Below are 26,701 nucleotides of genomic sequence, written 5' to 3'. Positions count from 1 at the left end.
AGCAAGGGATTGGAAGCGGAAATCAGCCCGTAGAGGGTGGCAGGCGGTGGTAGGAGAGTAATTGCGTTAAGAAACGTGAACATGATGCTGTGAACTCAAGCATGTGAGGCACGACTGGATCTGCGCCGGCGGACCACCTCTGACGTCCAAATGGCCACAGACGGTTGTGGCAAATCTTCCGCCGTAAGATACCCACAACGGGCTCCAACATTGGCCGGGGATTCGCGGCAAAGAGGAGTTCACGAGACCAGACGGGCCTACTCAGGAACTGACAAGAACTAATCTGCAGTCCAGACCCGCTCACTTCTTTCTTACATCTTTCTTAGAAAGCATACATCCTGAGACTTGAGTGGGCCGAGTTGCGATGCTGCTTGTTTGCGTTTGCTTAATGTTACTAGCGGCTTCGGACTTAACCTGCGTGATATCATGAAGCGAAGCATAAATCGTTCAGGATGAAGCTGGTCTGGGCATTCTGAATATACGCAGCTGTAAGCTGACAGTCAATTATAAAAAACTGATGGGCAGTGATTAAGAGATCGACCATGCATTTGGAGAGCTGTGCACGGCTGCGTTAACGGCCCCGCCGGAGCACTATCATGCGTAGTCGCCAAAGTCTCACTAGCTCTGATTGGGGCGCCGTCGGTCTAGCTAGCAAGCTGGGATCAAGATGGCAGAGTAGCGAATTTGGCAGAGTGGCGGATTGCCTTGCACTCTTTTGAGCACCACTTCACCGGAGCTCCGTCAGATAAAACCTGGCCAGCTTCCCCTATCTCCTGTCTGTATATATGAGGCAAGCAGAATCCGTCAAATTGTATGAAAAATAACATACTTTAGAATGTGTACGGAGCTACAGTCCAGCGATGCCGATCGGATGTAGGGTGGGTAGCCTAGGGGGAAAACAGGGCGGACGATGCTCTTCTTTTCCCTCCCCCTCCTAACCCTCGGCCCCCCAGCCCAGTGCTCCACTGGAACCAATCCACCTGGTGGTGCGATGTAACAGCAAAGCAAATAAAAAGGCAGGCCGTCAGCGGGGCTGAACGGCCTTGGAGGGGCGCTTTTCTAGCACCTCCATACAGAGGGTGGGTGATAGCTCGCGAGGATACTAAGGTTCAGGGCCATCCCGCTACCCCTTTCGGGCCGGACTTGAAATGCTACGGCTAGGCGCTACGGGGGTGGACCGTATTTCGAAGCACGACACACCCACCCCCCCCCAAAACCCCACCATCGCTTTATGGGCAAATGGCGGCCCGTGCTTGATCCTTTTTTCCCCTCCTAGCCTCAGCGAGAACTGGACCGGCCGTAGATCCTCGCAGATCGCCAAAAGTACGTACACCAAGTACGCTAAAACACAAGCCTCTAGAAAAGGACGACGCCAAATTGTCAGAGCTGCGGCGCTTGAATGATCCACCCCCGTTTCGCAAACAACGCAAGATCGTAGCTGACTAATAGTTGGAATCTACGGTTACTCGTAGAGGGCAGACGAACCGAGGCCAAGCCCGAGAACATCCTCGCAATTAGATATGGCTCCTAGGATTCTTGGATCGGCGCGAAGGAGCTTTGGGGCTCCTCCCTTTCAGGAACGACACGAACCTATATTAGTATACCAAGTGGGGTCATTTGCGGAGCCAGGGTGTATGATCGATCGAGTCTAGACTACCGTCTTGATCTCGAGATCAACGGCTTTACCAGAGGCGCATCTTGCATTGCTGCTCCTCTTTTTTTAATTCAGGCTTTATGATGAGCAGGTGAATGTAGGTTTTCAATCCGGTAGTTCCTTAAAGGCCCACTCCGTGTTCCGTTTGTATTTGTGGCGATATTCTCTTCTTATTGTCAAAAGATGACCCGGGAAAATTCGAATGGAGGGTGGGACCATAACCACCGCGCTAGTCGGCTTGCAGCTACGGTCTCTCTTTTCTCTTTCCCCTGATTCGCTCTTGTGATTAATTAGAAAAAGAAGAAGCGAGAAAAACAAACGGACGCTCATTTCATTGGCCAGTAATGAATAAATAAAATTAGGATCGTCGCGGGGAGCTGGAATTTATTTGCGGCTTACGCCTCTGGGAATATTAATATTCCTACTACCGAGAAGGTTTGACGTACGAAATGCCAAGGGATTAATACCAAATCCCGTCGTAATTGGCGTCAACCCATGACATTTCTATGTACGGTGTACGGTGTACATCTGCTAAAATGAAATTTTGCGCATGAAAATGACAGAGAGGCTTTTAGATTCATTATTAGGCACCCCTTAAACTGGCGAGAGCGTCGAGAACACGTTCGGAGAAAAGCCGAGTGGATGCGATTTCTCCCGCATCGCCGCCACTAACGGCTTGAAGGGCGTGGGTGTACGGAGTAGTCTCACCATGGTAGATCGGACGTTATGGCATGTTTCCAGGTGAACCGTCTTTTTAAGTGGCTCATCAATGGTTTGCCCAACGTCTGTTTATAACCTACCTCATCGCCTCGTCTCCCAAAAAAGGCATGCCTGATTCAGCACAGTAGATTTCATGATGGCATGCCCGTCAACGCGTGATTTGCCAGAAATGATCGTCGTCTAGGACAGTATACAATTGACGCTCCCCCACAGTCTGCGCGTCAATTAGAAAGGCATAGTTGGGGCGATCCAAATATGGACGCGCCTATGTGTACCTTCCACTTTTAGACTTGGTGGCTTGGAGACTCCGGAGCCGGCGAAAATGACCTTTCGCATGAATTATTACACCCATTATTACACCAATAGAGAGAGGCCGCGAGAAAGAGAGAGAGGAAAGGAAGGGAGGGTCCAGTTTTCTTCCGGAGATAAAGCTGTTTCTATCTTACCCTCCTTCTCCCCCACCAACAATTTGAATCCATGACTCAGCAGACGCTTAGCTAACTAACGTAATTCCCGGCCGATCTGGACACCCCAAAACGCCATATTAAATGCCATATTTTTATCCCTCTATCATTCAACCAGCAAAACATTTGGTTGGAATTTAGGAGGAACGCTTTTCTAAGCATCTTCTAAGCATCTGGAACAACATAGTCAGGTTATAAACCCTTTAGAGAATTATTCCGTCACTGTACCATAAAATATAAGGTAGTTTAGACAATGAAGGCGAGAATATATATCTCTCTACAACTACTTAAGAATTAATTTTCAATACTGCGCCAGCTAGCTAGGAATACTATCTAGAATACACTAATTTAATTCATTATCCAAGATATCCACAGTTGCCTAGATATGGTGTTGTAATTTATCGCGTTTAATATGGTGTTTTGGGGCGTCCAGCTCGGGCGGGTGTCCAGATCGGCCGGGAATTACGTTAGCTACAGTATGTGCCTTGCATGAACCATCCATAGACCCTGCAGCTGCTTGAGCCGCGGTCCCCCCTTTGGTGGAGACGCGCTAGATCGACGGGGCCTCGGGGATCGGCTCAATACAGTAGTGTCTATGGCCTTTTTTATCGAGCTTGATAATCTGGCCTATCTACTATATCTGATCTCCTTTAGCTTCAACATAATCTGATATGCTATGGGAGATATACTCCCCAGTCAGATTGTGTGAACCTGCACCATAGTACCCAAGCCCCATGGTACAAAAGTTGATTGTTATTCCTAGTTAAGATGTTCGGCAAACAATCGAGTGGTACAGGAGCCAGAAGCTTCGCCCGAAGTCCACATAGCGCACCATGTAGACAGACTCCTTCCTAGTTTGGCTGAGCGCCTTCTTGAAGTCCCACCTTCCGATCGCTTGGCTCCTTCTTTCAGCTAGCTCTACGGAGTATAGTCGGATGAAATACCGCCTAGATTCTGTAAGGTATTTTATAAGGATTCTGCCCGCGCGGGGGAGGGGGCGGCAGCGACGAGTAAGATACCACCACCCTTTCTCTTGTCTTTACTAATAGCGACGGAATTTTCATTCATTTCAGTTCTGATGTTTTATCAGTCCGCAACAGCCAGATGTTCTTGGACTGGAAATGCGATATGAGTGGAAATAATTATATTCCCCTAACCTAGCTAAATCTTGTTAGCAGGTGCAGAAATGTATGGGGGGCACTTTTCACCCGCCTCCCGTTTTTGTATCCTTTTTGAGTACATATTAACAACGGTCAAGGAGCACCTTCGGGAAAATTTCGGTGGGTAGGTCGAGACGGTCAATGCCTACCTTACCTATCCGGCCAGCTACGGTAAATCTATATTGACCTGCTTCTCCAAGAGGCCGTTGCTGTTAAAAATGTTATATTCGCTTGTTCGGGATCTCCGTCGGCTGCATTCTTTTTAGCCGAAAAGAGCACTAACTTCGCCAGGACAATTGGGATAGGTGCTATCCACTTTTCCAGTATATAAAATCACCTAATATTTCAGAGGATACTACAATTCTGTACAAAAATACTGTAACGAGGGCCAACTTAGTCCAGGCCTTCGTGACCATCAGAAATATACCCAGACTGGATCTAGAACAGAAAGCTGATTGCAAGCTTCGCGGCAAAGGTATGTCATGTACTGACTTTTCATGCCCTTGATCTCCGTAGCGGTGGATCCGGCAAAACGCCTTTGTGACCGTGCGAGGGAAACGTTGCGGCCGCGTGTGGCGTTCCTGTGAGAAATATGTGGTTTGCGACTGAATTCTCCAAGCGACTCTAAATGGACGGTGGGATCGCAAGATGCGTTCTATTAGGGAAGTCAGTTAGACGAGTCCTGTTCAATAAAGTCGTTATGTTAACCGCTTAACGCTGTCTTTTAATCATGGGGTTGTAGCACTCATGGCGTCGCACTACGCTCGGATCAGCAGTATCCTTGTGGAAGAACACGTGATAACGCGTAACATAGGACTTCCAATGACGGCGACTACGCAAAAGGGCGAGAGCCTCGGATCGGCGATAAGTGGCTGAGCGGTATTGGATGGATTCCGTGAATTACGGCTTGCTTTTCCGTCTATTTCACTTTCACCATCCCTGCCTTTTTTTTTTAGATAATTGAATCAATCAAGTCCACTTCAGCCCTGCGTATAATGTCCAGCAGATGGTGAGAATGTGGGTTGGCGGCTAGTCAAAAGACACTCGGATCTTTTTTTATCGAGAATAGCAAACTCGTCTACGTTATACTCCTCAACTAAACATTTTCCTAGTAATTCTGGCAGCACTGACTATCCGCCCGACCTCCTAGGTGGCCGTCCACCGGTACGTGGGCCGAGCCGCTAAATGGCTACCGCAGACTTTGGACTGAATGGCTACACACTTCTGCTTTCCCCTAATGGACAGTTCCAGAATTTCCATAATTCACGGAATTCGCCACCTTCTTAGTTAAAACCATCTACGCAAGCAATTAGGAATATGGAGGCTAAACCGAACACGTCAAACAGGCTTAATGAGGAGGGCAAACACTGCTGTATATATTACCGATTGTATTGAGAAATCAAAGGGTACGCCAATCTTTCGGTTCAGACCAGTTGACCGTACTTGGATCAATTGGTTGCGGTAGGAAGAGCTTACTTACAGGCGACGAGGTTATCAGTTCCTTCAGCCTGTGTTGGACGAGTTGGCCGTGGTTCATGTAACATTTCGTTATAGTAACAAACCGCACGTCTAGCTCAATTGTATAAAATGCATTGCTAGATCCATAAAATGCCAACATTTCGCCCGTCCATCCCACCCTCAATGCCGCGTATTCGTCTATCACCATGGCCGGTGGTTCATCTGATTCTTTGTCATTTGCTTGTCGCTGCAGAATCTTGGAAGACCCAGGTTAACATTACAATGTGCAACTGGAACCAATTTTGCGGTACGCCTCGGCTCACTCCAAACCGGGAACTATCCCCTTGTCTAGTACTGATCACCTAAAGCCTTTCAACTCCAGCAAACCATCATCCTGAACGGTGGTTCCTTGTGGTGGCAAAGGTCGGTTGTTACCCCTTCGTCCCTTGTAGCATCACTAACCCAACCCAGTGGGTATTCTGATGGAACTATCGATGTTCCTGAGAGTGATGGTAAGCTCTGGAACGCTGGATGAAAAGATGAGGCCAATCAAAGCTAATCGGCCCATGAAGGAAACGCTGAGGGCACGTTCTTCAGCTTGCCTCTCGCTGACTCGTTCGATGTGAAGACAACCAATCTATCTGGACTTTTCTCCAGGGGACCCAACCCAGTTACCAAACAAGCCAACTTTGAAGGCGGTGCAATGTTTGGCAACAACCAGGAGATCATCCTCTACGGGTTAGTTCGGCAAGGTGTTTCGGTCTTTCAGCGCTTTCGCTAATTCCGCTGCAATAGAGGCCTGACCAGACCAACAGATAGCCAGGCTACCCCTGGGCCCAGGGAACTGCTCGGGCTTCGATATTCCAAGGGCGTGTCCACTGGAAACGAGGTGTATTTCTTCAATTCATCGCTACCAACTGATTTAACGCGATACGTCACAAGTGGCGGACAAGTCTCAGTGCCCAGCGAGAATTTAGCCTTCTACTTTGGGGGTATGCGAGGACAAGGATGGGGTCCCATCACATCAGATGATGCCTCTGCGAACACAACAGCTGACACTCTGATCATGCTTAACCTGACAGCTGTAGGAGACCAGAAGGTTTGGAGAAACTCAACGCTACCCAAATCAATCATGAGTCGAGCTGATGCGCAGCTTATCTGGGTACCAGTCTCTGAGCAAGGGGTTCTAGTAGCCATTGGTGGGGTGAAGACCCCAGAGTATCTCTTTCCGTCCGGTCTTTCTTCGTCCCAGCAAGAACAAGACGTACTATTACCTCTCTTGCCCCGTTGGGGGGATCAGATCTGACTGACCTCGCACAGTCTCAATTCGACTCGAACTTCATGCGAGAAATCGCGTTGTATGACATTGCACAAGACAGATGGTGTGTTTCATCACCGCTCTATAGAACAAGGCACCAGACAGCTAAAGGGTTGAATGAAAGGTATCTCCAAAACACGACGGGCGACGTGCCACCAAACGGCCATGCCTCTTTTTGTTCTACTCTTGCGTCTTCATCGGATGGGAGTTCTCACAACATTTACATCTACGGTGGCTACAGCGGACAGAATTCGACATCCGCACCATATGATGATGTGTATATTCTCTCTTTACCGTCCTTCGTGTGGATCAAAGCCTACAATGGCACTTCTAGGCACGGCCGTAGTGGTCACCAATGCTTTGGTGTGCTACCTAGTCATATGCTGGTCGTCGGGGGTCTATACAAAGATCCGTCATTCTGCCTCGAGGGTGGAATCCTACAGACATTCAGTCTCAACGATTTAGAGTTCCAGACAACATACTCTCCAGAGTCGGTGGAGGAGTATCGTGTGCCTAACGTTGTGACCAGGCAGATTGGGGGAACGTGAGTCAAGAGCCATTCCAGTGACATATCTATATACATATGATGAAGAAAAAGCAGGCCTTTGGTTCGCTGACATAGGGCAATACTGACAGGGCAAAGGGGAAAGCAACTCAAACAGCACCCGCCTCTTGGGGAGATCCACAGTTGAAATCCCTATTCGGTGCCACTTACACAAAATCAATAGCCACCTGGTATCCATATAGCACGTCCGTTGCCACGACCAGCTCCAGCTCCACGACTACCCCCCATTCAGATGCCCAAGAAGCCCACTGGATTGTGCCTGTTACTGTTGGCACAGTTATCCCTGTAGCCGGAATCACCTGCACGATCATCCTATGGGTCTTACTCAAGCGGAAACACCACCTCCGGCCCGGACAGTGTCGATGTAGTCCTGGAAAACGACACTGGGTGCACAAGTTTTGCCCCGGAACTAATCAATATCTCCCCGGTGAGATTGAGGGGAATCCAATAGAGCCAGAGGCAACACGCCCGGTCAGGACTTTAAGCGACATGATCAGCGAGCTACCCGCTCCTTGTCTTCCTTCCCGGAATTCGAATGATTTTTCCATTGCCGCGACGCCAGTTCAGATGTATTGCGATGCCAACTTGTCATATGAGGCGCCAGGTAATGACAAGCTAGTGGAGCTTTCCAGTGAGGCTTACGACTACCCTTCTGACGGAGCGAAGGCCGAGGACTGCGACGGCAAGCGCTCGCCACTGACCCGACAGTAACTACAGTCTGGGAGACATCGTGGAACGATTTTGGATATATGTTCTGCCCGGTGGCATTTTGAGGAAGTGAAAAGAGAATATCGGGTCATGTATGTGATGGCCAGAGTGCTAGAAAGCCACTGTATAATAATTGTTAGGAAGCCTCATTTGAAGAAGTCGGTTCGTAGGTGAACTGTTTCGAGAATCCACTGTGCGTCATCTTGGCTCTACGGAGTAACAAACACGCTTGATACTCCTCACCCCATAGAACTTTAATGGTTCTCAGTAGATAGAGTCATGCTCTGTTCCACCCAGTGTAGGGCCCATGTTACAAAAGTCTACCCGTGGCACCGGCGAGACTGCCATATTTGGCACGAAGCCCTATTTATTGGGGACTGGTCTGATTGATTGTCCAATTTTGGCACCGAATGCGTCCTTCAATAAAAAGTTGCTCTCGCGTCCGGGACAGTCTACTGGAAGGAATACCCACAGAAAAATGGCCGCGAAAGCCCGCGCTCGCTCTCTACGAGCAACCCGCACTACCTTGACGCAGAGAATGCTGGCCCGAAATGATGACATTGCCATAGAGGTATTAATTGACAGTCTGTTCTTGAAGTGTCCGAGCCCTGATTCTCAAGCCAACGTCGATCAGCCCATTTTGAAAACAACCAAAAGTAGTCTTAAATACTTACCGCTCCGAGGTTTTCCTGCTGCTGATGCCTCGCGTATCATCCGCGATGTTTTGATTGCGAAGGGGAATTTCGCCAAGACTGAACAAGAACTGTTCGGTCTACCCGGCCTTCAAAAATTGACAGAAAGGACTCTTAGTCCCACCGAGAAACAATTGCTGAGGAGACACCTTCGCATATATTTCCGTATGTTTCGGCCACAATGTCCATTCGAAATTAAGTTTATCAATGCGTACGATTACACGCGGTTCGAAGCTGCCGTTTTTGCCCGAAAGCCCATCAAAGCCGGTGAGTTTGTCAAGTACCTCATAGGGACTACTGCCCGCCTGAGTGACAAGGAAGAGGCTTGTCTACGCCAAACAGGGAAGGATTTCAGTATAGTCGAATCGGGCAAGAAATCCGTATCCGTACTACTAGGGCCTGCGCGGTTTGTCAACCATGATTGTAATCCAAACTGTCGTCTGTTCACTGTGAGGTCCGGCAGAATGGTCGTAGAGGCTCTTCGCAATATCGAAAACGGAGAAGAGATTACTGTTTTTTATTGTGACGACTATTTTGGTGACGGAAACCTAGACTGTCTTTGCGCAACGTGCCATGGAACCCCTCCCTGGTCTGTTACTACCATCGCGCTGATGACAAATGACCGCACGTCATCGGACGAGGCTGGTTGCCAACGAAGGAAACAAGTTGGAAGCCATCGACGATGCACTAAATGAGCAGACCGAAAAAGTCGCGAGAAAATTGGAACTTCCCAAGACTGAGATGGATTTTCAGGTGAAGCAGGATTACATGCTTGGGCCTTCCGCTATGCTCGTCTACTTGCGCACTTCCTGCGACCGTCAGCGTAGAAATTTGACGAAAGTCAGCTTGCTCTATGGAATTCAAACCCACTGGTGTAATCTTGTCCAAAGATTGCCTACATTGTGAAACTCAGTACCAGCGTGAAGTATTGCTCACATAGCGCATCATTCAATGTAAACTCATTACAAATTTTATCTCTATATTTCGACAGGAAACTAGGCTAGAGCTAAACCATTAGTCGTTGCTTCATACATGATGGATTAACTTACGAGATCTTTACATAAGGTCAAGTGCCGCACGTTCGTGGCCTTTCGCATCAGGCAGTTCTCACAACGGATCCTTTAATAGAGATCTCCCGGCAAAGTGGAATTTATAGATGTCTGGAATATCTTAGAGACCGTCACTATGGCTCTCCTGGCGAGGCTCTTCATGGCCTCTTTCCTCCTCTTTGATGGCCCACACGTTTCTGTTGCTGGAGAGGTTGTTACCGTCACATCTACGTCGATAGCTACAGCCTTTTCAGACTGCACATGTGCTTTAACAGTCTCTGATCACTTGACGGAATATAAGGTCTCAACAACCTCTGTGAACGTGGCCCCCCCATTCACAACTGAGCCTACGCGAAGCGCATTTCCAGCAACTTCTGTGAGCTATCCGAACTGGAGTACTACCTCAGAACCGACTCGTACGTCCATCATCGCTCCCGTGTGCCGGCCCATTGATTTTGGCTCATCGTATTCTAGAATTTTCTCTTTCGATTTGCCCGACTCGCATCAAAAACCCGACATATACCGCTCCATTCCCTCAGCCAACTGACTATACGTGGGGCTGTCCGCCACACTACCTCTGCCAGCCGGATAAGAAGACACCGGACGGGGAGTGCAATTTTGAGGCTGGCCCGCCCGCAGACACCTATTATTGCGCACCCGACCAGTGTGTACCAAGCCCGCCACTGCTAACCCCCCAGTTCGGAAAAGCGTCCGACGCAACGGGTGAAGCCAGCTTCTTCGAAGTCTCGCCAGGATATTTCAACTTAAACCCGTACGAATTTGGCTTGGACTATGATATTTTCATCTTCCCAGGACCACCAGGGAATGCAAAGAGAGAATTGTCGGTGCGGATTCCTGGGAAATGCTACGATCCATGCAATGACGCGATGCTAGAAGCGGAGTCTACTGGTAAAACCACTGATCTATGCCCTACGGCCGCGGCATTTATCACTCTTGTTCGAGCATGCCAGTCCTGCGTAGCATCCTTTGACTTGCCCCGCAACTCCGCTACTGTCCTTCCACAATTTCAGCAATTCTTGTTCTATTGCGACGGTTTACATAACCAAACCGCCTTGACGGCCATCCAGTCCTCGACAAGCATTCTCAAAGCGACCAAATTGACGTCAAACAGCCCCAAATCAACTGCGATTCTGCTTTCCGCGTTGACCACAAGGATGAAACAAACCGAGTCCTCTAAAACAGTGTCAGGAATGGCGGATCCAGCCTCAATTACGACAGTCCCTTCCTCAACGAGAGTGTCGTCCGCCTCTGCGGGACATATTTCTATGGCACACCAATCTTCTATGGCACCGAAGGAGATGGCAACTGCCCGAGCAACTGGGACGCACCAGTCCTCACAGATGTTGCCTAGTTCAACGCCGCTGTTGATAAATGGTTCTCCCGTGTTAAGCCCGTGCTGGACTTTGGGCTCTCTTCTTGTAGCTGCCAGATTTTTACTAACATTATGATAACGGAAATGTGAAATGCACCTCTAAGATATGGTGAAGATTGGGATACAATTCTACTGCTCTTCGGGTTGCCGGGACGTAATGACTGAGAGGAGTCACTGAGAGGAGTGCTCGCTCGCTATGGCTCCATCTCGATTTATAAGAGGGGGGCTAGATCGATACTTAGGGTATAGCAAAGTACTTGATCGTCGAGTGACTGAAGCTTATTCAATCCAAGAAATCACACTCGACCCACTAACTTGCCTGCGAAGCCACCCACTCCACACAAGTGCAGTCTTCTACTAGTGACTGGAGCACTTCTCACAGACTCAAAAGTAGTATTAAGAGCTTACTGTCGTATCTTAAATTGCGCATTGTGTTTTGTGTAAATTATTGTCTTGATCACTCGATTGGTTGGAATCGCTGTTAAACCAAGGACGGATTCACTTGCCTGAAAACGATCCTCAAGCACCCGATTCCGCTCGCTTTTTTTTTTTTTTTTTTTTTTTTTTTGGATAGCTTTGGCCCTGAATGAGTCGCGTCGACATCGCATGGTCGTTTCCGAGTCGATGGAGATACGCGTAGAGGGAACGGGCGCCACAGACGGTGCGGCGGTATCAGATGATTTAGGAAGGTATGAAAAGGTGCAGACTTTCCTAATTCTCTTCAATTTTCTGTGCAGTTGTGGATATTCCTTTCTCTTTCAAAGGTGAAGGGTAAAGAGAAGTTTGTCGCGAAGGGAATTGTGTCTAATTCCAGTCACTTAGATCCAAAATTAGCATCAGGCGGTGGTCGAAGCGTGATCCCTAAATAGAGAAACGAGAGTATACGAGAGCAGCAGCCTCTGGAGTCAAATTTACTTCCCCCAAATGTAGACCCGCGCTCATTCGTCCAAATTAATTACAACCCGTAACAGAATAGCTGTCCCTAGCCCGCTCGGTGGTGTCCTAGTCATGGCTGTATTCCCTTCAAGTCCACAGGAAAATAAATTCCAATTTACAATTTGAAGTAGAGGAAAGACTTCTGACTAAATGCAAATAAAGACCTAGCAATAAATCGACATGAGTACCCCATGGCGGACGCGTATTTTTAGAGATCTTTCTATCATATGTACATTTTATTGCTACAGCGGTTACCCTGTGCTTGGCTTTTGTTTTGGGATGGAGCAAAAAGTTGCTTGAGGTGTGTACAACATGTGAGTGACACAATGACGATCTCATAGGGTTTAAGTGATCAAGGTTCGCTGTTGTCGCAGCCAGGATCATTAGACTCCTTTTTATAACGATACGGCCGTAGTAAAGAGCAGATGGCAAGTTGAGCGTCCGATGAACTTTCCGAACTTACTGCTGAGGGTGATGAATATTTCATGGTTACTGAAGAAAATATCTCTGCGATACTTCGGCACGGTAACTTATACGTACATCAAGTGTGGCATCTCAAAAGATAGTAGACCGCTCTCTCCGGTACAACTATAAGGCCCTATTGTCTTCCGTAGGGTATTCTGTCTCCACGTCCCGTAACACACATGTGAAAATCTGCCAGTTTGCCAATCTTGATATGTAGTTTGGTTTTAAATAACCGCAGGTTAGAGCTCAGGCCAGGACTAAGCCATGCTACCTCATTAGGGACGGATTGAATCGCAGGAGTGCCGGAAAGTTGCTACGAGAACAAATTATTTCAAGCTTAGAACAAACACCTGTTTAGAAATCGGGCTCGTGCAGAGATAATGATCTAACGTTCTCAAGATTAGGAACGCACGGTAATGAGGCCTATAGTACAGTACCAACTGGTATTGCTTTCCAAATCCGGAAACACAGATGTATATTTTTTTCATTAGAATGGTGAGTTGAGTCAGCACTTTGTTTAACAAACTAATGAGGATTCTATTTCTTCGGCAGAACGGGACATTTCAGCCGTTGACGATTTGGCCGGAAACTAAGCATAGCTTAGGGTGGTCAGTGCCAGGGGTAGGCCTAATCTTGGATTTCACGAAGCTCTGTCCTGAGATCTCGTATAGAATTCGGGTTCAAGCGACCGCGTATAGCGACGTCAGGAACAGTTACTAACTTAAGCACATCACTCTCGCTCAGAAGCATCTCGCAGATCGTCCCTCCCGCTTAGTCGCAGGAGACAACTTCGTTATCCCCACTCACGACGGAGTTCTGTAGGTTGGCCTCCACTCGCCTGGTCGCCAACATCAGCTTCACCAACTCGTATAGCCCTCCCTCCCTCCCTATAACAAGGGTGTCCGGCAGCTAGAGTCTCTAGATTTGATATCTACCCTTCCGGTCGCAGGTAAAAGCTTCACAGCCTCATATCCACTCAAGGAAGCTCCCGATAACGGCGCGTAGCCGTCTCACCCATCCAGTCGCTAGTAACAGCCCCACTACCGCTTCGTGGCCATTCCGGGCAGCGCGAGACAATGAACTGAAACCTTCCGAGTCCTTTGCGTCGACGTTGACCCCCTCAGTCGCTAGTAACAGCCTCACCACTCCCGCGTGGCCCTTACGGGCAGCGTGAGACAATGGACTGCGGCCTTCCGAGTCCTTTGCGTCGATGTTCACCCCCTCAGTCGCTAGCAATAGCCTCACCACTTCCTCGTGGCCCTTCCGGGCGGCGTAAGACAATGGTCTGCAACCTTCCGAGTCTTTTGCGTTGACATCCACCCTTCCAGTCGCTAGTAACAGCCTCACCACTTCCTCGTGGCCCTTCCGGGCGGCGCGAGACAATGGACTGCGACCTTCCGAGTCCTTTGCGTCGACGTTGACCCCTCTAGTCGCTAGGAACAGCCTCACCACTCCCGTGCGGCCCTTACGGGCAGCGTGAGACAATGGACTGCGGCCTTCCGAGTCCTTTGCGTCGATGTTCACCCCCTCAGTAGCTAGCAATAGCCTCACCACTTCCTCGTGGCCCTTTCGGGCAGCGCAAGTCAACGGACTCCAGCCTTCCGAGTCTTTTGCGTTGACATCCACCTTCCCAGTCGCTAGTAACAGCCTCACCACCCCTTCGTGGCCACCGAACGCAGCTTCTGATAACGGTGTGATGTTGAAGTCGTCCTTTGCATCGATATCCACCCTTCCATTTGCTATTAACAGGCTCACCACCCGGTCGTGGCCGTTCCCGGCAGCGTGAGACAACGGTGTTCTGGCGACGCCATCGATCGCCCCAACATTTGCTCTTTCAGACAAACACATTCGAGCTGTCGCCTCGATACCATGTCGGGCTGCCCATAATAGAGCTGAACTTCCAGAGCGCAGCGAATTGCGTCGATATAAGTACGGATTTAGTAGAGAGTAAGTATAGTGGTTGGTTTGAGCTAATGAGTTAATGTTTCCTTCGGCCTCCAGGAAATCTGCAACGACGAGGAGTAATTCGGAAGGCAAATTAAGCAGACACATTTTCTGGATCTGTCTTGAGGCTTTGAAAATGCTCTTCGTTGATGTCAGAGTTGTGGAGATCGAGCGGCTAACAAGACGTCGTCAGTTCATTTCCCTTAGCAATTCCGTCGCATTCTTATCAATACATTGCTTATGGGGACATGTAATTTACGCTCTATTCATATTTGGTATCGGTGCATTATGTGATTAGGGGTTGAAAGACCACTTTCTCGTTCCCAAAATGGAATGTGACAACGGACGCCACTGTCACTTACCGTCCTCGCTGACTTTCCTGAGAGGTAAATCTCTCTATGAGATGTGCCACGGTCCACCAATTTAATATAGTAAAATTCTGCATTCTTAGATTGCAATGCTTCCACGGCATGATTGCTGTCGCCGGAAAGTTCAGCATTTCCAAATTTCGCAACTTTAATGGGCAGTTTCAGAGCAACTCTAAATGCTTTCTTCGGCCAAGATGGCCTACAAGAAGACTCAACCCCCCAGGAAGCTCTTGTATATACGCTATAAATGTTGTCGTTTGAGTTCTAAGATATTGTAGCAAAATTGAAAATTTCTCCTATCGCGCTCAAAGTTATCAATCATATTGTAACAACAACTGTACTATATCATCCCACCCACGGCGTTCTGCCAGAGAGAGGGCGATATCGCCAGAAAGGTTACCTCCGCAACCTTGATATTCCGTACGGCAAGTAACAATTTAACCACTTCTCGATGACCCTGATAGGCCGCCACCGACAAAGGCGTGAAGTCGTTCGTTGCCTTTGCATTGATATCCACGTCCCTGCTGTTTATCAATAGCTTAACCACAGAGGTTTGCCCATAGTAAGCCGCTAAGAAGAGAGGAGTCTCATCATTTGCGTTTTTCAGGTTAATATCAACCTTGTCGACTTCCATTATCATCTGAGCCACGTCAGTGTAACCATATCTTCCTGCTAAATGCAAGGAGGTCTCGGCTTTCCAATTCTTGTGGTTCACGTCTACGCTTTCGCTCACAAGTAGAGTCTCTACAGTACTGAAGTCTGCTACAGTGCCTTAATCTTATTTCTCGTGTTCTTATGCTCCAACTACGAACAACTACGAATTCCTTGCAGTAATGAAGGGTTTTATCGGAGGTATGCCGCAAGATACCTGCAACACAATTAAAAATATTTTACCATGTAAATCCACTGCCTCTCCAGTCGAATGATTTCTACTTTTAGATCAATAATACATCGTGTTGATCGGAGGTGGCTGCGCAATCACGCGCCAACCCGCATAGAATAAACTTTTTCCCCTCGTTACAGTGGTCCAGAATATCTAATTCTCTTTTCACACATATAATTATATTATTGAGCTATTGTACTAGTATTGAGGTTTACCTACCGTTGCGTACCTACCGTTGCGTACGAACTTTGTTTCTGAAGTTCAGCCCTAGGTACTTCATGTGACCGAGCTAGTCCATCTGTTACGAAAGGTGTTACGACAATTTGTCACGGTGATGTCACGATTATACCGTATTGTAAGCCAGTGTTACGGACATACAGTACTGGCATCCAAATTTGGCTCGCACTTGCTCACTGATTGAATCAGCATACTGCCTATTGGTCTTTTCCAACCCCGTGTGACTCAGTGGCTTTCTGCTCCAATCCCTCTACCTATTTCCGCAAGCAACTTCATCTTGTCCTTTCGCCACCAGAGGTTTGCCTGGTATCTCGTTCAACATCGTATTATATCGTCGTATTATATCGATCTTTGTGTGGTTCAGGCTCAGCCAAGTCGACTCAATCCTCTACCGAACCCTCAATATAAGAGCAGATATTTCCAGTAAATCAGACTACCCTCACCAGGGGGCAAATACTGTAACCAAGCGAATGTCAGACATGGTGTCACTGCGACAATTCTCGGACTCGTGTTAAGGACAGCGCGGCCCATCCTAGCATGGTCAGGTTATCATGGAGACCCGAAGATACTCTTAGCCGCCCTAGATAAGCAAGGACCATTTTTCGCTTGCATTACCGATACTCATCATCCATCAATTATCAACTAAGAGGGAGGATCTTGGGCAAGGGTGAGTTCAGTAGCCTTGTATGCCTAATCTTGGAGACATGGGAGATTACGCCCATGAATATAAAAAGCCGGGCTGCCAGTCACAAAAATCAGCGCAGCGCAGTGACGAATGCCTACAATCATCTCCAGGCCAGAAGGCCCCTGTCGGTTGTACGCAAATTGTGCGAGATAGCATGGATCATATACCTCTTGTGTTGTTGGCCGAATCGGTGAATGGGGCTCGTAGTTCTCTTGCTAATCTTATCAATATCAAAGGCAACAGCATTTGGGAATGTTCTCAAACGGGTACAAATAGACTCCACGGATTTGGCCACCACCGCGGCATGAGTTTGGCGGAAAATATATGGGCAATCTGCCTTACTTGGCAGGACGGATATCTTATTGTTCACGTTGCAAATGATCCTCCCTTCCAACTGTTGCATGCCTCCAATTTCCGTCCGTCCAAAGAACAGAGAGCTTTTGTTTCCAACGCTCTAACTCAAAGCCATGTTTCATAGTCAAAATCTTGAATTTGCAGCAATTTTGGAGAAAACCCAAACGAAGAGTTCAGGCTTCACAGCCCATTGGAAGTGGGCGCAGATATCTTTCAGCAGATTTCCGGTTGGCTGGGATACAGCTACCACGACAGCGGTGGCATTTGCCTGGAACAAATTTAAGGAAAGGATGGCTATCAAGGGACGAGAAGGCAGCAGATCAGCAGTATCTAGCTACACCAGCAGATGACCTTTGACGGGCGCGATAGCCACCTAGACCTCAATTGGATCGAATTTGCTCCGAAATTAGTAAAGCTCTACGTGGCTTCGCATTCCTCGCATCTACCACAACCACTTGATGTTAGGTGTTTCGCAGTACGAAACCGTGCGTACGGTCGCTTCTCGAGTGATCTGTCGCGAACTGGCTTCAATCCTATCGAGAAGCTCACTTTTCCAGCCGACTATCCTCGCGCAAGATAAACATAGCAAATCATATGAAAGGCAAAAATATTGTTGAGTCGCAATCATCATATGGAATGAACAGTTTGCGCTTTGTGACATCGAAGTGATCTATTACAGATGAAGCATTATTTTCAATCGGATTCGTCTTGTAGAGAAATGTTGTCTTAATCACTGGACGCCTTACTCGCATAGATGGGAAGATCCTGTACGAAATATGGAGGAAACCAGTGATTCTTCCAACTCACGTCAATTACTCCCTTCTAGTATCATAGCATTGAGGCCTTCCGAGGGGCAGCCCTCGCATGATGAGAGAGCATAGCTTGGACTGCAATTATTGAATAATACGGGAATAATAGACCTTTTAGGAGAGGGCCAACTCTAATGATGTTGGATCGTTCATTTTATGTCTTATGAACCGAGATTGCTTCTAAAAGCGGTCTTCGACAAGAAGTATAGTCAGATAAAGAGTCTACTTCCATACTGAAAAGAGGTCGATACAGTATATCGCCAATTTCTCAAAACCTGCAGCTAGTGCCCACTCAAAGGAAACACTGAAAGTCGAAAGAGCTACTTGAAAGAAATAGAACTAATCTAGGTACGTATCGAACATAATACTATACATTTCTTTTCAAGAGGTAATAAGCGCTTGAGCTGAGGGGAAATCGACATAGACAATAGCATAAAAAGTAGCGTTTATGGACGTAATGATACGAAATACCAGCCGAGGGGGGCGGGTAGTCCCTTCCCATTGACCGAAATGCGACGAGTAGGCGCTACCACCTCGCTGGTCTTCAACATATGATGTGGGTATATGGGCAAGATGTGAAATTGTCCCAACTCTGGATTATTGAGGACGTAGGTATGTGATATTCAATTCGCATATATGTGGTTTTCCAGATCAGAAAGTTCCAAGGCATCATGATGAAGGGGTTAGCGAGGTGCTGATCTTGATCGAAATATATTTCAGGCACGTTCACTGTTCAGCGCCAAATCAGGTGTGACGATGTCTGAAAATTCTAAACAGTGTTCGTCATCTGGTTTGGTTGTGAGCGTTGCCAATCTTAATTATGCTTCGTGTGAAATCCTTTTTTCCGTGAAGTTACTTGTATAGTAATGTTGACTGCATTATAGCGTTATGTTTGCTGGCTAGCTTAAAAAATGAGGCAAGGGTGCTAGCTGCCCCACCTGAATTGTCACAAAAGAACGAAGTAATTTAAACATGATATTACCATTCCTGCAGCCGACACCCCACCCGGTACAGGTGAGCTTCTTAAGCATGGAAATCCGCTTTGATATAAAGGTCTAATTTTACATAGTAGGAACAGAATTCTGTACGAAATTTGACGTACTTGATTGGACAAAAGAATTCCGTAGGCTCCTCTCGGAGAGGCATACTAAATTACCATCGAGTGTACAATCTCACAGAAAGGCGCCTTAATTTGCTAGGCAGCTCCTCTCAGCAACCTTCTCTACCTTTCAAACACATTACAAGCGCGCTGTAGGTACAGAAATACCCAGAACAGAATGCCTAAGTTACATGCAAACTGATCAGCCAAATAGTCATCGATGTCTCCTGTACATGCTCAAGAGGATTTAGGTCGCCAGTCACAAAAAGATTACGAGCAATGGGCTACGGAGCAGTACGGACATGAACCGAACCTAGAAAGCCAACCCTGGAAACCATACAATCTCTATCAAGTTTTAGTATGGAATGAGCACTCTGTTGTTCGTTCGACCATTCTTGGTCCACCAGGCCCGTTTCAAAGTGTTCAGTTGGCATGTCCAGAGCGAAGCACAATACTGGTCATTATTTTGGGCCATGTCATGGCTTTACTTGCGCTTCTGCATGTCGTGAGAGGCAAGAACAGGCGGCTGGAGCTGGATGTTATTGGTGCCTAATAGACTCGATCGATATCGGACCCATCCTAAGACTTGAAAACTGGAAATGAGTCAATCGCATATTATCCTTACTGAGGGCATTCGTTGCCTAGATACTTATCCGCTAGATTTTGTTACAAGACCAATTTTTAGCCACACTCCTGGTGCTAAGTTCTCTTTAATGGTAGAAATAACAACACTGCACTTTGATTTCTATTTTGAGAAGATCGAGTGTCCGAACTCGGCCCTGGAATCGCTGCCCTTTCTTCCATACCCTCACAGATTGTACAGCGCTATGTTATGAACCTTGAGCTTACCCAGATAACAACTGTTAGCTTTTCTTGATGTGTTATCCGCTCGGCTTCGACGACTGGCTCTAGGCACCAGGCTCTAGTTGCCCATATACTAATTTATATGAATTATTCCATTGAGGAAAGATAGTCTCTAATCTACCATTATTAGAGAACAATCAGTATTAGACCTAGTCTGAGATTTGACTATATGACATGCTATCATCTTATCCCAGTTTACGCTGGACTTTTGCCCAAGGCTACGGTGCTGATACTGAGCGTCTCTGGACGGGGGCTATTGGTCCATTGGTACTCTCCACCCATCTTTCGAGATTGCTTAGTGCGACATCTGGTTCGTTTCTATGTTGGAGCAGATAGGACATCACCTGAGCTGGGCTGTACCTTCCTTCCGGAATCTTCCGAGCAAACTCCCTGGCCTGACTTTCAACGCCTAGTCTAGGCTGACTGTGAGGGTCTTGATTTGACGCATCCCCTTGCTGGGCAAACATGTAATGAAAGATCTGCATGGCAACGTCCTGGTCGACGAGCTGGAACCGGACCGTTCTATCGACACGTCCTGGCCGAATGAGTGCTGCGTCTAATGCATTGACATGATTCGTGGTCATGATTAAAATTCGATCCTCCTGAGAGGCCACGCCATCAAGGACGTTCAAAAGCCCAGAGAGACTCACTCCCTTTGTCACTGTCGACAACTCCTGCCCGGAAGCAGGCGTAGCAGCCATTGAATCTCGAGAATGTGCCGAGTCTACGGCATCGATGTCCTCGAGTAAGACGACACAATTCGCTGGAAGTTCTTGAAATAGAGATTTGAGCGACTGGTCGTCCACGGCGGGAATACTTACAGTATAAATGTCCAAGCCCAGTTCCCCCGCTACGGAGAGACTAAAACTAGACTTGCCCGTGCCGGGGGGCCCATGCAGTAAGTAGCCTCGCCGATACGGGATGGACCGTTGTGCATACCATCTTCTGGTTCGTGCATTGAGGAAGTCTTTCATATCTGCTACCAGGGGTGCCTTTTCACTCTCGCGGAGAATCACGGTTGACAAGGGCCGAGCCTCTTTGACCCGATCCCGTTTCCACTGAACGCCACGATGACCGAATATGGTGATCTTATCTCTGATTTTATTCAGATACTCGGAACGACATTCCTGGAGAAAATCCTTCAGGATGTAGGATGACCGCCCCAGTGAAGTTAATGTGATCTTCTCCTGATCGAAGTAGCGGTAGTCTTCCTGCCTAGCCTCGTAGAATAGCAATTGGCCCTTATACCAAAAATAAAACGACCCCTGGTGAGGCAACAGTTTCAGCAGCTTTTTATCTGTGTCGTTCATCGTAGCCCCCGGTGCGGTATCCACTTTAGCCAGGAAGGACCTTGCCGTGCTCTCCAACCCACGGGAAGAAATCCACGATGTAAGCATGTCGTGCATTTCATTTGAGGACTGAATGTGGACAGTGGACGCTGTTGGCGGTAAGTATGGATGGAAGTTAGCTGGTGCCAGTGGGGGAGCTCACTAAGATAGTTCCGAAATAAACTAGCTAGCCCGGCCAAATATGGCTTCGCGGTGACCATCAGAGCGATGAAATACAGCAGGAAGGAGACAGAGCCTTGCCTTCGTTTGAAAAGCACATATGTTGCTCCAATTGTTTTTATTAGCCTCGAATGAATGAGACCCAGGATGCGTTTTAGGGCGTACTGGTCAAGAAGGAAATGTTTTGTTCTTCGTATGCGCATGATCAGCCAATTCAGGTGCACTATCGATCGCGCTCAACATCTACTCTTGCAACTAAGGCGGTGCGTTTTGTTGACTTGCAAAAGGAAGCTTGTTGATTGTTCTTCTTGAGAGAATACATGAGGCTATATATACAACATGAAGTCCAAGTTGATTTCCAATCAACTTGGTTCTTCCTATACATAGAGCTGGAATTATTTCCGATGTTGCGGCTTCATTCCTGAGCAGCAAATGCCTGGTATCACAACATTCCCCCTCAGGATCGCCTTGCTGCGAGGCGATACTGAATGCATGCACATCGGTCTGGCCTCGGTAAAACCACTCAAAACCTCAAAGAGAAGAAATAGTGGAAAGAGCGCCATCGCCGTTACACATTTTCCTCCTTCATGTGTACTTCAGTGCCAATTCCTAAGAGATTGCAAAACTTGGTGAATGGAGAGGGTCCCAGAGGCTTGGTCAGTCCATCAGCTGCCTGTTCCTCAGTTGGAACGTATTCGAGACAGATCTCCCCTTTGTTCAGAACGGCTCGCTGGTAGTGGAATTTCACGTTGAAATGCTTCGTCCGTTTGTGAAACTCAGGATTGCGGGAGAGAGCAATGGCAGATTGATTGTCAGCCATGATGTTGGTCACCGGTGATCGAAACAGGTGGGTTTCCGCTAGAAATGTGCGGAGCCATTGTAGGTGAAGAATGGCGTTATATTGGCCAATGTACTCGGCGTGAGTCGTGGACGTCGCCACTTCCCCCTGTCTTTTGGACGACCAGGAAACTGGTGCTCCTGCAAGTTTGAACACATAGCCGGACGTGGAGTATGCACCATCGGTAACAACAGAGCCACCAAAATCGGCATCTGTATATCCGATCAACTGCCCGCTGCGGTATGTGATGCAATAGAATTGCGTCGCCTTGACATAGCGTAGCAGTCTCTGCAATGCGGCCTGATGATGCGACTGCGGTCGGGATGTGAAGCGACTCAACATCCCAAGCGCAAACGCGATGTCAGGGCGCGTACCGACCATAAGATACATTAGTGACCCGATTGCTGTCCCGAACCGAGCCTTCGCATCTTCATCCAGGTCGCTTTCTTCGGGAACGTAATTCAGGAGAGTCTTTGGTGCCATCGGTGTGGATTTCGGCTGGCAGGTCTCCATGCAAAAGTCGGAAAGCACCTTTTGGATGTATTGATGTTGGTGAATGGAAATAGATCCATCTGCGTGGAAGTCAAATTGGATTCCTAGGAATGAACGGGGGGTTCCCAGATCGTTTAGCTTGAACTCCGATTCCAGGGCCATTTGAAGTTGCTGGATCTCGGCGTCGTTCGATGCTGCAACCAGAAAGTCATCGACGTAGACGCAGACGACACAGTTTGGCTTATAGAAGACACAATTGTCGGACTGGGCCATGGTAAAGCCGTGAGCCACCAGAACACGCTGGACGCATTGGTACCAAATCCGTGGTGCCTGCTTCAGTCCGTACAAGGAGCGTCGAAGTCGACAGACGTATCCGTCTTCCTCAAAGCCCTCTGGAAGCTCCATATAGATAGACGAATCGACATCACCGTGGAGAAAGGCAGTGACGGCATCGAATTGGTGGAGTTTCCATCCACGCAGCACGGCACTTGCAACGATGCTGCGGACCGAATCCATTCGGGACACGGCCGCGAAGGTTTCGTGATAGTCGATGCCATATTTCTGTCGGTAGCCTTTGATCACCAGTCGCGCTTTCCGAATTCCATTAGCCTTCGTCTTGAATACCCACTTGCAGCCAATGATCCGATCCCTGGAGGGAACTTCATTCCGTGGAACCTTCTCCCATGTGCCATGCTCGAGAAGCGAAGCGTATTCTTTCTGGATCGCGGCCCACCATTCCAGCTGGTTGGGTCCTGACACGGCTTCGTAGAAGGTCAAGGGATCCATGTCTTTTATGACAGTTGCATTTAATGTCCCTGTTGCATAAACTTTGCCTAGAGACTCCAAGAGACGCCTGGAAGGTCTTCGTCTTCGGCCATACAAGGAGTAGCCTAGGTCCTGTGTGGCTTGTGTTTCGCCAGGGACCGGGTTGACGGGTGAAGGAATATCAACTGGTTCAGAAGGCATGTTATCAACTGGTTCACAAGGCACGTTCTCTAGATCATCAGGCGACGGATAGGACGGAGGCGGCGTAAGTGGTGCGTTAGATGAAGGCGCCATTGGTTCAGGATAGACAGGTGACGGAGGAGCGTTATCCGGGAGGTCGTTGCCTGTTTCCCCCTCGATGAGCGGCGCCACAGGGGTCCTTTCATCGAACTCGACATCACGGGAAAAGACTGTCTTTCCAGAGTGTACTTCGTAAAGCTTGTACTGATTGGGTTCGCAATAACCGAGCAGTCGGCATTCAGACGATCTTGGTCCGAGTTTAGCTCGATGCTCTTTTGGGATTAATACCCATGCTCGGGAGCCGATCCGTCGAAGATGCAAGAGCTTAGGCGGCTTCCCGTATATGACTTCATACGGTGTCTTTTTCTGTAGGATTGATGCTGGTGCGCGCAGCTTCAGATAGACTACCGTTTCCAGGATCTCGGGCCACCAGGAAGGAGGAAGTTTCGCATCGGACAGGAGCGTGTTGATCCGCTCCCGGATAGTGCGATTCGTGCGCTCAGCCAGTCCGTTCTGCCCTTTGCAATACGGCGGCGAGGTATCAAACTCAACTCCCTGGGACTCGAGGTGTGTTCCGATAGGCAAGTATTCTCTTCCGTTGTCGGTAAGGAATCTTTTGATCCGGGCGCCGAACTGTCGGTGCACCCAGGCCTCGAATTGTCGGAACTTAGACAGCGCTTCATGCTTCCATCTCATAGCATATGCCCACGAGCCACGAGAATAATCGTCAGTGAAGGTGATGACGTACCTGGAGCCATCTTTGGCGACTGGCATTTCCATAATGTCCGAATGGATCATTTCAAATATTCTTGTCGAGTGCAGACGTGGCCGTCTTGCACGGGAGTTCCTCTTCTGATGCTGCTTACCCGACATGCACGCCGGGCACTGCGGCGTTGCCAGCAGTTCTGCCCGGGTCAGCTGTCGGTACGGAGTGCCGGTCTGACGGAGGACCACCCTTAAGTCTCCCCGATTCAGATGTCCCATCCGAGCGTGCCACAGCGCTTCGGTGGCCTGGTCCACTCCTGTGTTCGCATCTTCTTCGAGTATCCGAGCTTCACCACCGAGTTCAGAGGTGGTCGCCGTGCCTTGCGTACCACTTAACTCCAGAGGGTCGTCGACGTCCATGTCCACCGCCTGTGGTTCCAGGGAATCTGCATGGACACGGTCCGTCGGCGTCCTCGCCAGTTGGACTCGTTCTCGGGATCTTTGGCTCACATAGCACCGCAGGATCAACAGATCCTCCTCCGCATGGTAGGCGGTCCCCACCGTTCGTCCTCGGCGTTGCACAAAGACGTTCTGTGGGTGCGCCACCACTGAGTAGCGGTCTCGTAATAGCTTCGGCACGCTGATCAGGTTCATCCCGATGCGTGGCGCGAAGTAAACATTCTTTAACACCAGGGGGTGGTTGAACTTCCCCGGGAGCGTGAGCTTCACCGTACCAATCCCTTCGGCTTCCACTGGATCGCCCGCTGTGTCCAGCATCTCATGGTGGGGCCGCAGGCTACTAAAGCAGCTTCGGTCCCAGCAGATATGGCTAGTGGCGGCGGAGTCCAGGATCCACCGGGGTTGCGGCGCGTGGGTATAAAGGGTCGTCACCCCCGCCCTCACGATATTGATCCTCGGTCTCTTGGAAGTCGGCGGGCCCTGCCGTTCTTCCACCTGGCTTGATGATGTTGGTGAGCCGGAAGCACTTCGTTCTGCTTTGTCGGCATGGTCCTTCTGCGGACGCAATTCAGGGTGTTTCTTCCAACACTTCGCGGGCACATGGCCTCGCTTCTTGCAATGGGAGCACTTTCGTGTGTTGGTTTGGATCGTATTGATCGATGCTCCCGGCCCCCTTTGTGGTGGTGTGGGAGAGTTCTTCCCCCGCACCGTCTGTTCGGCATTAGCCAGACGGTTTCCGACCGTGGTCGGATCGACTAGATCCTTGTCATTCTGGATAGCATCCACAATCAGGATGTACTCCGGTCCGATCTGCGTCAACAAGATCGCAATGTGGGCACGATCGCCAATGGATCCTGGTGCGATGGTGTTCAATCGATGAACCAACAGTCGTACGCGGTCGACAAATTCACGCGCGCTGGCGCAACTATCGCCTGTCGTTTCACGAAGCTGGGCGAACAGCTCGCAAAACGTGGCGAGTTCCATGCGCCGGTACCGTTCTTCGAGTTCATTCCACAGGTCGCGGGACGTCTCCAGCCCCGCGACATGGATGCTAACATTAGGTGACAGATATCGCAAGATGATGTGGTAGGCATCGGCTTCACGTCGCGACCATTCCTTATGGCGCTCGAAAGCTTGGACCTCCACTTCGAGGCGGGTTTCAATTGCTCGCTGCCTCACGGCTCCATTGAGGTGGGGCTCCACAAGCGGACTGATGTCCGCCGTGATTGGCTTGGCATATTTGAACTGGCAATCAGGACGCTGGAGATCGCCCGACACGACGTCCCAGACCTGCCTTGCTTTCAGGTAGGAGGTCATGAGACGTTTCCAGGTTGCGAAGTTATCGCTTCCTGTCAGAGGCTCAATGGCCATGACGGATCGGTCAGGAGAGTCCTGGGCAAGAGCCGACATGATGTTTGAGAAAGCGGGGTAATATATAATCACAAATCAAAGAGATAAATGGGTCTCGGTGTGAGTAGAGACGGCACCCGAGTGACTGCACTCGGGCTCATAACCTGTTGACTTGCAAAAGGAAGCTTGTTGATTGTTCTTCTTGAGAGAATACATGAGGCTATATATACAACATGAAGTCCAAGTTGATTTCCAATCAACTTGGTTCTTCCTATACATAGAGCTGGAATTATTTCCGATGTTGCGGCTTCATTCCTGAGCAGCAAATGCCTGGTATCACAACACGTTTTATATGCTGTTCGTGATCCCCGCTTTGCCTTCCTCAGAATCCGCGCAACCAAAAATTGACTTGCCTGGCTTGATCATTCCAAAATTAGCCCAAAGTTCCAGATAATACAGGCCCAGTGGGCCTTGGTCTTACATTTTGTCCGTTGTCACGTGCCTCTGAGAGCCCAAAGG

General features: G+C 48.8%; 5 protein-coding genes across 5 annotated transcripts; 3 read left to right on the top strand and 2 right to left on the bottom strand.

Moving 5' to 3' along the window:
* Positions 1-5,738: 5,738 nt before the first annotated feature.
* N7473_011170 (Kelch repeat-containing protein) lies at positions 5,739-8,050 on the top strand (the record flags this gene model as incomplete). Its single annotated transcript, XM_057157109.1, has 8 exons — positions 5,739-5,763; positions 5,825-5,879; positions 5,928-5,968; positions 6,029-6,194; positions 6,252-6,720; positions 6,777-6,838; positions 6,899-7,318; positions 7,411-8,050. 8 exons carry the CDS (start codon positions 5,739-5,741, stop codon positions 8,048-8,050), a joined length of 1,878 nt encoding a protein of 625 aa, XP_057004231.1.
* A 475-nt stretch (positions 8,051-8,525) lies between these two features.
* On the top strand, positions 8,526-9,434 carry N7473_011169 (SET domain-containing protein; the record flags this gene model as incomplete). Its single annotated transcript, XM_057157108.1, has 1 exon — positions 8,526-9,434. The coding sequence occupies one exon, from the start codon at positions 8,526-8,528 to the stop codon at positions 9,432-9,434; it is 909 nt and encodes a 302-aa protein (XP_057004230.1).
* Positions 9,435-9,924: 490 nt separating this feature from the next.
* On the top strand, positions 9,925-11,160 carry N7473_011168 (uncharacterized protein; the record flags this gene model as incomplete). The annotated part of the gene is made up of 3 exons (XM_057157107.1): positions 9,925-10,204; positions 10,263-10,950; positions 10,998-11,160. 3 exons carry the CDS (start codon positions 9,925-9,927, stop codon positions 11,158-11,160), a joined length of 1,131 nt encoding a protein of 376 aa, XP_057004229.1.
* Positions 11,161-13,548: 2,388 nt separating this feature from the next.
* On the bottom strand, positions 13,549-14,634 carry N7473_011167 (ankyrin repeat domain-containing protein; the record flags this gene model as incomplete). The annotated part of the gene is made up of 1 exon (XM_057157106.1): positions 13,549-14,634. One exon carries the CDS (start codon positions 14,632-14,634, stop codon positions 13,549-13,551), a length of 1,086 nt encoding a protein of 361 aa, XP_057004228.1.
* Positions 14,635-20,043: 5,409 nt separating this feature from the next.
* On the bottom strand, positions 20,044-21,374 carry N7473_011166 (BCS1 and AAA domain-containing protein; the record flags this gene model as incomplete). The annotated part of the gene is made up of 2 exons (XM_057157105.1): positions 20,044-21,263; positions 21,317-21,374. 2 exons carry the CDS (start codon positions 21,372-21,374, stop codon positions 20,044-20,046), a joined length of 1,278 nt encoding a protein of 425 aa, XP_057004227.1.
* Positions 21,375-26,701: the final 5,327 nt, after the last annotated feature.

Source organism: Penicillium subrubescens (genome assembly GCF_028828155.1).
Source record: "Penicillium subrubescens strain IBT 31985 chromosome Unknown utg000009l_segment0_segment0, whole genome shotgun sequence".
Taxonomy (NCBI): Eukaryota; Fungi; Ascomycota; class Eurotiomycetes; order Eurotiales; family Aspergillaceae; genus Penicillium; species Penicillium subrubescens.
The sequence above is the reverse complement of the archived record's forward strand: the minus strand, read 5'-3'. Positions and strand labels throughout refer to the sequence as shown.